Genomic DNA, 12,791 nt, shown 5'->3' with positions numbered 1-12,791 from the left:
GGCCGGCGCCGCTAGGCGGAGGATTAGCCTAGTGAGCCGCGGCGCCGGCGGAATAAGGAATTTTTAAAAGTTAAAAAAAAAATCTCTTTCAGGGAAAAGAAACTTGCCAAATAACAGACAGATATTCGGCACAATAGCTGAAATATCCATAATCTGAGTGCCTGGTTAGTCCCAGCTCCCCATGTTGCATCCTGCTAATGTACACCGCTGGAGGCAGCAAGTGATGGCTGAAGTACTAGGGACTCTGCCACTCATGTAGAATACCCAGATGGAGTTCTAGGCTCCTGGCTTAGGCCTGGCACAGTCCACCATGTCAGGTATTTGGGGAGTGAACTGGTGGAAGAAAGATCTTTCTGCATTTTATTTTTTTATTCCTATTTATTTTTTAAAGATTTACTTATTTGAGGGCCAGCGCCACGGCTCACTAGGCTAATCCTCCGCCTGTGGCGCCGGCACCCCGGGTTTGAATCTCGGTAGGGGCGCCGGATTCTGTCTCGGTTGCTCCTCTTCCAGTCCAGCTCTCTGCTGTGGCCAGGGAGTGCAGTGGAGGATGGCCCAAGTGCTTGGGCCCTGCACCCGCACGGGAGACCAGGAGAAGCACCTGGCTCCTGGCTTCGGTGCACCGGCCACAACACACAGGCCATAGCAGCCACTTGGGGGGTGAACCAACAGAAAAAAAGGAAGACCTTTCTCTGTGTGTGTCTCTCTCTCTCACTGTTTAACTCTGCCTGTCAAAAAAAAAAAAAAAAAAAAGATTCATTTATTTGAAAGAAAGAGTTACAGAGAGAGGCAGAGTCAGAGAGGTCAGTCTTCCATCCGCTGGTTCACCCTCCAGATGGCTGCAATGGCTGGAGCTGTGCCAATCTGAAGCCAGGAGCCAGGATCCTCCTCCAGGTCTCCCACGCGGGTACAGGGGCTCAAGGACTTGGGCCATCTTCTACTGCTTTCCCCAGCCATAGCAGAGATCTGGACTGGAAGAGGAGCAGCCAGGACTAGAACAGGGGCCCATACAGGATGCCAGCGCTTCAGGCCAGGGCCTTAACACGCTACATCACAGCACCGGTCCCTCTGCATCTTGAATAAACATAAATTTTAAAAACTGTCTCTAAGTGAAACCTTAGTTAATTACAAGGGAAATATGAAAAAACTACATGCTAACTGGTAATGCAGATTGAAAAAAGGAAGTCAGAGTACAGAAATATGATTCCGTTAATCCAAAGTGTACACATTGGTTCCGGCATAGTAGGTAAAGCCACTGCCTGCAGTGCTGGCATCCTATATGGGTACTGGTTCAGGTTCTGGCTGCTCCACTTCTGATCCAGCTCTTTGCTATGGTCTGGGAAAGCAGCAGAAGATGGCCCAAGTCCTTGGGCCTGCATCCACGTGGGAGACCCAAAGAAACTCCTGGCTTCGAACTGGTCCAGCTCTGGCCATTGTGGCCATTTGGGGAGTAAACCAGTGGATGGAAGACCTTTGTCTCTCCCTCTCTCTGTTTGTCTAACTCTACCTCTCAAATTAATAAATGCAATCTTAAAAATAAAATTTAGGAGAGTACCTTTCCAATTAAGATATTCCAAAGACTAAAATGTTTACTTTACCTTGACTCTGTACTTCAGCCCAGTCCAATGGAACTGGAGGTTTCCTTTTTCGCCATAGTTTGTCCATTGTCAATAGATATCTGATATCATCTTTAAAAAGCTTAAAAAAAAAAAAAAGGCAAATGGTATGAACCTTGCAGTCCCTAAGATAATAAAAATCTAACAAAATTTCATTGCATACTCATTAAATAAAACTTTAAAGTAGAGGTGCTCTAGTGAACTCCGCTGGCTTGCCTCCACATTGCTGAGTCACGTCCCCAACCATCAGCCTGAAGTACAATCATACAAATTCTGGGTCTCAATAAACACATACCTTTTCCTCAAGAATTGAATATAATCACTGAGACGGCAGTATCTTCTAGGTTACAGATCAATGCCAATCAGGTATGCACATTCTACAAGTGCTCAACAACAGACCTTAACTTCATGTATCCTCTTTCAAGTGTCTTTTCCAAGAAAACCACCCACAAAAAAAAAAAAAAAAAAAAAAAAAAAAAATAGCAAGAACAAAACACAAAAACCCCAAAAACACAATTATTATTACAAAAACAAAACACTACCACATGTAGACTAAAAACAATTACACAAAGAATGTGGTAGAACTTCAGGTGATTGTAATATGTTATTTTTTTCCACTTTGTATTTTTTTTTATTTTATTTTTTTTTAACTTTTGACAGGCAGAGTTAGACAGTGAGAGAGAGAGACAGAGAGAAAGGTCTTCCTTTTGCCGTTGCTTCACCCTCCGATGGCCGCCACAGCTGGCGTGCTGTGGCCAGCGCATCGTGCTGATCCGAAGGCAGGAGCCAGGTACTTCTCTTGGTCTCCCATGGGGTGCAGGGCCCAAGGCCATCCTCCACTGCACTCCTGGGCCACAGCAGAGAGCTGGCATGGAAGAGGGGCAACCAGGACAGAATCCGGCGCCCCGACCGGGACTAGAACCTGGTGTGCCGGTGCCGCAGGCAGAGGATTAGCCTAGTGAGCCGCGGCGCCGGCTCCACTTTGTATTTTTTTATTTATTCAATACATTTATTGCAGGTATTAGATCTTGCTTAAAATTAAATATTAGAACTCAATTATTAATCCCTGGAAAAATAAACAAAATATCAGAATACAACTTAGTGTGAAGATCACAAAGCCTTGAGTGCAGATTTAGAGGACTGGTTAGGATTAGAGCACCCAGGTGAGCGCTCCACTTTCATTCCAGCTTCCTACTAATGCACACCCTGGCAGACAGCAGGTGAAGACACAAGTGCTTGGGTCCCTGGCACCCACGGGGAGACTCTGAATTCCAGGCTCCTGGCTTCAGCCTGACCCAGCCCGGCCTGTTGCTGGCATTTGGAGAGTGAAAGCTCCATCTTTCGAATAAATTAAAAAAAAAAAAATCCAATAAGGATTTTTATTTTATCTGGGGAATAAGGAAAGCATACACGGAGATGGTAACACAAATCTGCAACATGTACACAGCCAAAGAAGTGAAGAGTTCATAATGATTCAGATGATAAATGTGGCTGAAGACATTTTGTAGACGACCCTAAACGTTTGCCAGAAAAAAAGCCTAAAATGCAATTAAAGAATAAATGGGTGACCCAGCGCTGTGGCTAGTGGGTAAAGCTGCCGCCTGCAGTGCCAGCATTCCATATGGGCGCTGGCTCAAGTCCCGGCTGCACCAATTCTGATCCAGCTCTCTGCTATGGCCTGCGAAAGCAGCAGAAGATGGCCTAAGTCCTTGGGCCCCTGCACCTGCATGGGAGACCCTGAAGAAGCTGTGGCACAGCAGGTTAATGCCCTGACCTGCAGTGGGGCATCCCATATGGGCACTGATTCGAGACCTGGCTGCTCCACTTCTGATCCAGCTATCTGCTATGGCCTGGGAAAGCAGTAGAAGATGGCCTCTCCCCCTGCATCCACGTGGGAGACCCAGAGAAAGCTCCTGGCTCCAGACCGGCCCAGCTCCAGCCATTGGGACTATTTGGGGAGTAAACTAGTGGATGGAAGACTTCTCTCTCAGCCTCTGCCTCTCTATAACTCTGCCTTCCACATAAATCTTTATCTCTGTGAGATCCCAGTAGAAAGAAGGAACCATCAAAGGAGGAGGTACTTTTCTCTGAAAGGAGGAGAGAACTTCCACATTGCTTATGGCCCTGTCTAAATAATGTTGGAGTTTGTGGACTCAAGGCTTCCACAGCCTTGGCAGCTCATGACAAGAGCTTCGGGTGATCACTGACGTCATAAATAAAGAGTGTCAATTGCTAAATCAACAACAGGAGTCACTGTGCACTTATTCCCCATGTAGGACCTCTGTCCTTGATGAGTTGTACTATATGAATTAACAGTAAAACTAGTCCTCAAACAGTACTTTATACTTTGTGTGTCTGTGTAGGTGCAAACTGTTGAAATCTTTACTTAGTATAAAGTTGATCTTCTGTATATAAAGATAATTAAAAATGAATCTTAATGAAGAATGGGATGGGAGAGGGAGTAGGAGGTGGGACAGGTGTGGGGGTGGGAAGGCAGGTATGGGGAGAAGAACTGCTATATTCCGAAAGCTGTACCTATGAAATTTATATTCATTAAATGCAAGCTTTCTAAAAAATATATAAAATAAATAAATATTTAGAAAAACTATTTATTTGAAAAGAGGAAGAAAGACTGCCCATAATGACAAGGACTGAACTAAACCAAAGCTGGGGGTGGGGATCCAACTACTTGAATCACCACTAGCTGCCTCCCAGGATAGGCATCAGCAGGAAGCTAGGATCCAGGAATTCAGATCCGGGATGCATCCCCACTAGGGTCTTAATTGCTGCCCAAATGCCCACTCTACATGCTATTTTAAAACAAACAGAACTAGAATAATAAATCCATCCACGATTACAAAGAAAGTAAAACTAACCTTGGTAAAAAGTTTAACTGGATCATACCCAGTTGATTTAGCCCATTCCTTAGTGGAAATTCGTTTAATATCACCATCTTCATTAGATGCTCTGGCTCTGGCTTCAGCTTCTGTTGGTTCCCCTACAAAAACAAAAAACAACAAAACACAAAAAGTTTTCCCTCTAATACAGTTGAGTGTAGAACTGAGCTCCTACTGCTTTTGGGAGAAAAACCAGTCACTCACAAAGTTACCTGAGCACAACACATTCTGAGCTCAAGCAAAAAGATAAATAACAAACTTATGTAAGCCATGTTTCTGAAGGCCACAGATCTGTCATCGGGGCTATCTTGATTTCCTTACCAGTAAAATGGACTACCTTTTTTTGCAAAATATTATTTTAAAAATGAAGCAACACATGTTAAACATGTAACACATTATCTTGCAAAACAGCAACTAATTTTTTTCTCAGAAGCCACCAATGCTAAGTTAAGCAAAATAAAGGTAGTAGTCACTAATAAGACAAATGCCAAATACTTTACTCACAGGCAGCTTCAGGGTCAGCTCTGTCAGGAGACACTTCTTGATCAGCATCTTCTTCCCCAAACAACTGGCTATAATTTAACAGTAATAAAAATTTATATAAACAAAGCAAAATTTAGGTAAAACAAAGTATTCTGAAGAAATACAGCTTATTTTCCATGCTTTCCTCACCCAATTTACAGTATTTCAAGTGTGTGGACAAGTGAACAGTAAATTACAATTTATAAACCTATTATTAAAACAATCTGCTTAGCTTGTTTTCTAATTTTAACCACGATCGAGCAACACCAGATTTTATGGAATCAAGTCCATCTCTACCAGCAAGTCCAAAGTACAGGCGAGAGGCTTTGTACATCCCATCTCAGGTGACAGTCTACTGCCAGAGGACTGCAGCTGGCTGCTCAACACACACTACCACTGACCTGCTCTGTGCACTGCTCCGTTACAGGTGCCGAAGATTAAGCAGTGACCAAGACCTTTTTTTTTTTTTAATGTAGATTGCTATCTTTACTATCGGACAGTCCTAAGAAACAATATCAAAGTACTGAGATTCTCTTTTACATTTATTAAGTTATCCTAGAAACTATTTAATAACTCTTATGTATTCCTAAAGCATAGCTTAATAAAATTATCTTACAGAAATGCCCCTCATAGCCCCTACCTATAGCCTCAAAGCTCCTGAAATTACAAGAAAAATTCATTTGGTTGTGCCAACTGACACTCTCAATGGCATGTAAGAGTTCCTATTTACTTGGTTTGCCAGCATAAAATGGTATTCTACTGTGACCTTGCATTTAATTTTCAAGTTACTTTTTTTTTGGACAGGCAGAGTTAGGCAGTGAGAGAGAGAGAGACAGAGAGAAAGGTCTTCCTTTTGCCGTTGGTTCACCTTCCAATGGCCGCCGCGGCCAGCGCGCTGCAGCCAGTGCACCGCGCTGATCCGAAGGCAGGAGCCAGGTGCTTCTCCTGGTCTCCCATTCGGGTGCAGGGCCCAAAGTCTTGGGCCATCCTCCACTGCACTCCCGGGCCACAGCAGAGAGCTGGACTGGAAGAGGAGCAACTGAGACAGAATCCAGCGTCCTGACCGGGACTAGAACCTGGTGTGCCGGTGCCGCAAGGCGGAGGATTAGCCTAGTGAGCCGCGGCGCCGGCCACGTCTTTTTTTTTTTAAGGATTTTTTTTTATTTGAAGGCGCTACACAGAGAGAGAAGGGCACCCACATGGGATGCCAGCTCTGGAGGCCAGGGCTTTAATCCGCTATGCCACAGCGCTGACCCCTTCTTGCACTTGAGATCTACTGTGTGACTGATAAGATCTGTATTCTGTTCCAATGGTCCTTACACCAGCAACAAACTATTTTTAGTTTATATTAAATCTTGACATCTGTTAAGAGCAAATCACCCCAATTTATTCTTTTCTAGGAGTATCTTAGCTTCTTTTGGACCCTACTCTTTCATACACATTTTAGGGTTAGCTGAACGAAGTCCAATAAAATCTCAGATGAGATTTTTAATTGGAATCACATTGATTCTACAGTTCAGAGACAAATGAGTCAGTCACAATATTGGGACTTCCAATCCACAAACTTTTTTCATGTTCTAATTTTAAAATATTTTCTATATGGGGGTCTTCTAAGATACAATCAATTAAGCATTTCATGTTTTTACAGTCAAATGTATGCTCAGTTCTCTATTTTTTAAATTGCATTTCCTAACTACCTGCGGTTAACCATAGAAATGCAATCAGCTGTTTCATAGTTTAAAATCTTTCAGTTACCCATGTGTCACTATTGTTTCTAGTAATCTGTAGATCCTTTAGAGCTTCCTATGCAGATGATCACACAGTGACTGCAAATGACTACAGCTCTGTTCCTTTTCCAATTCTTAAGTCTGAACTCATATTTTTTCTTCTGTTATTGTGCTGGCTAGGAAATTCATTAGAACACCAAGCAGAGGCAGCAATAATAGGCACACTTATCTCTCATTTCAAAAAGATGCTTTAAAATATTTATCATTAGAAATAATGCTTGCAGGGCTGGTGCTGTGGTGTAGCGGGTAAAGCTACCACCTGCAGTGCCGGCATCCCATATGGGCGCCGAGTCCCGGCTGCTCCACTTCCGATCCAGCTCTCTGCTATGGCCTGGGAAAGCAGAAGATGCCCCAAGTCATTGGGCACCTGCACCCTCCTGGGAGACCCGGAAGAAGTGCCTGGCTTCGGATTGGCGCAGCTCTGGCCATTGCGGCTATTTGGGGAGTGAAACAGTGGATGGAAGACCTCTCTCTCTGTGTCTCTCTGCCTCTCTAATACATAAATTAATTAAAAAAAAAAAAGAAATAAGGCTTGCATTAAATACATGGATGGCAAATGGTGGGAGCCAGGTTTCTGACTACTGGAATGGCAATTTATACATAAGCAACAGAAGGAAGCAAAGGGAGGAGACCAGTAATGGGTTAGAGTTGGAGACATTTTATATGAACTTATGCTTAGCTTAATATAAATACAGATGCTTAAAGACACACATAGATATATGCAGAAGTTATCAGCAGAAAAATAACATCACAGTAGGATGCATAGGCATCCATATCTAGATTTCTAGCATTATTCTTCAATAAAAGGAACTGGGACTCCCAGAAAAACAGCTTTCTCTAGGACTAGATGGAACTATAAAAGTTGTGCATGGAACATCTTGTACTGCAAGAAAATAAGGAATTACTCAAAAGGAAAAAAAAATCCAGAGACAATAAGAACTGTCCAAAAATACCCCACATCTCAACAATTTGAGCAACAAAGTAGTACTAGATTATAAACCCAAAATGTAAAATATATTGAATATCAAGGAGTCCATATTTATATTAAAAAAATCACTGAAAAATAATGAATAAATCTCCCAGGCAGAATGCCAAATGATTCATGTGGATATTCTATTCTCAGGGAAGTAGAGCACAACTCCCTATTCTCCTTATGTGTGAGCAGCCCACAGTCACTTCCTTTTAAAGTCTACGGTACATTATGGAAAGCAGAAGGAAACGAAATCCAACTTCACAGTAGAGAAACCTGACAAAACGCTGCCTCAGCCAAGGGATCACAGCATATAACCTAGACATCAAATAGTAGCACTTTATCTTCAGAGTTTTCCTTCCAATAATCCATAACCCCAGTCTTTCCATAAGAAAAACAGGCAAATCCCTAGAGTGAGAGGTCCTACAAAATATCTTACCAAAACTAAAAAAAGACAATGTCATCAAAAACAAGGAAAGCTTGAGAAACTGTCAAATAACCAAAAGGAGCCTAAAGAGACAAGACCACTAATTGTATCATGGTATCCTGATTGTGATCTTGAAATAAAGTTAAGGACGATACAAAAAAACCAAGGAAATACACATCAATCTTGGACTTGGTTCAGACTGGTTCATTATCACATGTGTACATCACACTAATGTAAAATGTTAACAGGGGAAACTGGGTATAGAGGTAAAAGGGAACTTTGTATCATCTTCTAAACTTTCTGTAAATTCAAAATGGTTCTAAAAGTCTACTGAAAAGAAAACTACTTGCCAAATAAAGCTTAATGTATTTTTGGTGTGTATGAAAATTTATCAAGTTCAGACATTAGTTTGTCCAGCTAATTCCAAAAACAGAGACCACATTTACACAACTTGTATTACAGTATTTTGTTAGAATCTTCTACTTTCTTATTAGCTATTGTTGTTAACCTCTTATTGTGCATAACTTATCATGGGTACAGAGGTATGGAAAAAAGCCTGATAAAATCATCTCTTAGCATCTAGGGAAAATTGGTTCCAGGACCACTGCCTAGGATAAAAAAAAGTCTACATATGCTGAGGTTCCTTATGTACTTGCACAGACCTACCCATGCCCTTTGCATATACTTCAAATCACCCCTAGATTACTTATACCTATCACAAAGAATGAGAGGTAAACAGAAGCTAAACTGTATTGTTTAGGAAACAATGACAAGAAATAAGTCCATTCATGTTTAGTACAGATGCAATTTTTCTTTCCTTGAGTATTTTTCATACACAGTTGAATTCAGATATAGAACCCACCAACTTGGGTGGCTGATATAAGGGGCTCAGTATTATCCATGGCTCAAGTCACCCACTGGGGGTCTTGGAACATAACCTCTGCAGATAAAACTACTGTGTCAGAGCCAGTGCTGTGGCGCAGCGGGTTAAAGCCCTGGCTTGGAGTGTCGGCATCCCACATGGGCACCAGTTCTAGTCCCGGCTGCTCCTTTTCCCATCCAGCTCTCTGCTATGGCTGGGAAAGCAGCAGAATATGGCCCAGGTCCTTGGGCCCGGGCACCCACGTGGGAGACCAGGAAGAAGCTCCTGGTTCCTGGCTTTGGATCAGCACAGCTGCGGCCACTGCGGCCACCTGGGGAGTGAATCAGCGGATGGAAGACCTTTCCCTGTCTGTACCTCTCTCTGTAACTCTTTCAAATAAATAAAAATAAAATCTTTAAAAAAAATCCCGTGTATGTGTATTTTTCTGACTTCATGTTTATGAAGGGACTTCAAAAAGTTTGTGGAAAATTAATTATGAAATAATTTTATTCGTAACAAAACAACTTTGAAATGTATATATGCTTCTCATAATATGTATTTTCTATGCACTCTGTGAAGCCTTCTTGAACTACAGCTCTTCTAGCCCCCGCATTATACCCTAATAAAAAAGTTTGGGGTGGGGGTGGCTGGCGCCATGGCATAGTGGGTAAAGCTGCCGCCTGCAGTGCCAGCATCCCATATGGGCACTGGTTCAAGTACCAGCTGCTCTCTCCTGTGGGCCCTAGCTCTCAGCACTTGGGCACCTGCACCAAGTGGGGGACCAGGAGGAAGCTCCTGGCTTCAGCTCAACTCCAGCCACTGTGGCAATCTGGGGAGTGAACGAGTGGATGGAGGACTTTTCTCTGTCTCTCTCTCTGTAATTCTGCCTCTCAAATCAAAGACAGACAGACAGAAATACAGAAACAAAGAAATATAGAAACAAAGAATAAATACAATGTTTTATCCTCTTTATCAGGTTGAGAAAGATCTCATCTTCCACTTTACTTTTTGTCATGAAAGGGTATTTGCCATGTTAGAAAGTTAAGGATTTTTATTGTCTAGTGATTGCAACCAACATTACAATGGGTACAGAGAACACTTCTCAAACATTCAACATCAGCACCTGTTCTTGTTTTTCTACCATGCTGAAGTACAATGACTATGTTGCCTTAGTGGTGTGGGCTAAATATGTATGTTCCCCACCATCCCTGGCTCTGAAGTTCCAGTTCCTCAGTGTCAATCAGGGGTGTGTCCCTCTCTCTGCATGTGAACACCGTCCATTTCTGAACACCAGGTCATGCACGGAAGTCAGCTCCGAGAGGTTAAAGTAGCGTGTGTTCGTGTGTGTGTGCGCGTGTGTATGTACATATACACCACCCATGTCTATGTATATATAAACATCCACATGCATGCTGGAAGGAAACCTCATAACAGGAGCACTGGGGAGAGCCCATTTTCAATCAATACGTCCAGAGTTCATTTTTTGGTTCAACACTACTCGAGTCAAACCAACTTACAATTTAGACATTTCTATGTATTTGACTCACTTATACTCAGCCAAGGTCAGGGTAGCTCAGTGGGTATTTACTATCAACTAGTTTCTAGGTGATGTGGCACAAAGATGAATAGCACACAAACAGCTCTTGCCCTTAGGACTTTCTAGTCTAATGAGTAAAAAAATTTACACATAAAAATTCTAGGTCACGCTGACAGCCCAATACTAATTTATAATCACTAGGAATTTACTAACAGTTCTCTGATTTCAGTTATCAAAATTTGCAAGTCATAGAAACTAAGTAAAAAGTTCCTTGGATATGAGGTTAAAAATATGAGGTTAAAAAATCCAAGTCTTAGAATTTTAACAATTCAATGTTCCAGCTCAGATGGCTGCCCCATTCCCATTGTCTAGTGGCAAAAAAAGACTGATGGGCTCTCTTCCAGCAGACCGTTACAGTGGTTTGCTGGTGCTCTGTTGCTAGTTGTTTTTCCTCTCCTCACTCTTTCTTTCCTTTCTCTCTCATGTTCTGCCCCAAGCAAAAACAGCTTGAACTTATGCCAGGGTGGTCATGGGCATTTCCAATTGGAGGGACTCAATATTCCCCAAATGGAAGGTCATTTGCCAGTATCAAATAATGATCACATTGAACCAAGTTCTCCCTGTTCCTCAACACCTCCCTCCTTCCCCCTGCTTTCCTTCTTCGCCCCTTCCCTCTGATTTGTCGGGTTTCCTCACCAATAAACCCTTTCCCTTATGAAATAAATAAGCAAACAAACCAAGTTCTCCCTCTGTATGCAAATCAGCAACCAAGAATACAGTATTTCTTGGTACTTCAACAGACGTAAGAATGGCAGCTCTCTAAATTGGCAGAAGTATTTCATCATAGTAAATATTTCACTGTTATTAATGGAAATATGCAAAGAATGTATGCCCAAAGTAAGTGTAAATATTTTAACTTTGTTTACCTAGGTTCCTTAATTTTGAGACTGTCTCAAGGGTCTTCCAGAAACTAGAAATGATTCCAGTTTCTAAAGTATCCACTGATTTATAATGAAAGAACAGTGAAAAATGTATGCATGTCATATAACCTTCACTTCCAAGGTCTCAGGCAATCATAAACACACTCATTTATCAACAACCTGTATGATTTAGGTAATTAAAAAATTTTGGAAGCCCCCTGGACCCCCAAAAGGGTGTTTGTTTAATCTTACAAAATGCTTTTTCCACACACATAAAGATTATAATTTCCCTTTAATACTTAAGTGAATATTTATAGTTCTTCTAGGGCTAAATTATGCTTTCATTCTCAAATAAATATGACTTAGTAATGGCATATCTTTTATTACTATAAATTCATATGCTTATTTTGTATAGGATTTTCCATTTATATTTATAAATGAAATTAATTTGTAATTTTTCCTTTTTTTTTTTTTTTGACAGGCAGAGTGGACAGTGAGAGAGAGAGACAGAGAGAAAGGTCTTCCTTTGCCGTTGGTTCACCCTCCAATGGCCACCGCGGCCAGCACGCTGCTGCTGGCGCACCGCACTGATCCGATGGCAGGAGCCAGGTGCTTCTCCTGGTCTCCCATGGGGTGCAGGGCCCAAGCACTTGGGCCATCCTCCACTGCACTCCCGGGCCACAGCAGAGAGCTGGCCTGGAACAGGGGCAACCGGGACAGAAACCAGCTCCCTGACCAGGACTAGAACCCGGTGTGCCGGCGCCACTAGGCGGAGGATTAGCCTAGTGAGCCGCAGCGCCGGCCTTTTCCTTTTTTTATACCATAATGGCCCTGTCTGGTTTTAAAATCTAAGACATACTAGGTAGATGTGAACTAAGTAGTATTCCTTTTATTTTTTCCTTGATATATCTATCTGGAGATCAGAATGATACTTATACATTCCTTGCAAGGATAGCAGAATTCACCTACAAAAATCACATGGTTTATATTTCTCTGTAGTATTGTAATGAGACTTAGTGTCTTAAAGAATCACTTGTTAATGTTGAATGAATTTATTAAATTTTTCAACATATTGACAGTATTTAACACTATGTTTTTCATGTTAAAAAATGTCTTTAACGGCATGGCCTCTTTATTTCTATCAATTTCTAATCTGTGCCACTTGAAAATACCTTGCCTTTTTGGTTCTTATTTATCCTCCTTTCCTATTTTATAATCGAAAATGCCAGGTTTTTTTTGCTTTCATTTTATTT

The 12,791-nt window shown here is 41.8% G+C and overlaps 1 protein-coding gene across 4 annotated transcripts in view; it reads right to left on the bottom strand.

The window, feature by feature from the left end:
- The window catches only part of UBA2 (ubiquitin like modifier activating enzyme 2), a 42,898-nt gene that overhangs the window by 17,847 nt on the left and 12,260 nt on the right, over positions 1 to 12,791 (bottom strand). For all 4 annotated transcript variants that reach the window (XR_011384241.2, XM_008257280.5, XM_089319135.1 and 1 more), the window contains 3 exons: positions 5,018 to 5,085; positions 4,493 to 4,614; positions 1,599 to 1,698 (listed from right to left, as the gene is read on the bottom strand). Coding sequence is in view for 3 of the 4 variants with exons in the window: in XM_008257280.5 (XP_008255502.2) it covers positions 1,599 to 1,698; positions 4,493 to 4,614; positions 5,018 to 5,085 (290 nt within the window). In the remaining variant the exon portion in view is untranslated. The remainder of the gene's footprint in view (positions 1 to 1,598; positions 1,699 to 4,492; positions 4,615 to 5,017; positions 5,086 to 12,791) is intronic.

The sequence above is a fragment of the Oryctolagus cuniculus genome, chromosome 18 (assembly GCF_051225735.1).
Source record: "Oryctolagus cuniculus isolate XC-2025 breed Fujian yellow rabbit chromosome 18, ASM5122573v1, whole genome shotgun sequence".
NCBI classification, from domain to species: domain Eukaryota; kingdom Metazoa; phylum Chordata; class Mammalia; order Lagomorpha; family Leporidae; genus Oryctolagus; species Oryctolagus cuniculus.
This window is presented reverse-complemented; position numbering and strand designations above follow the sequence as displayed.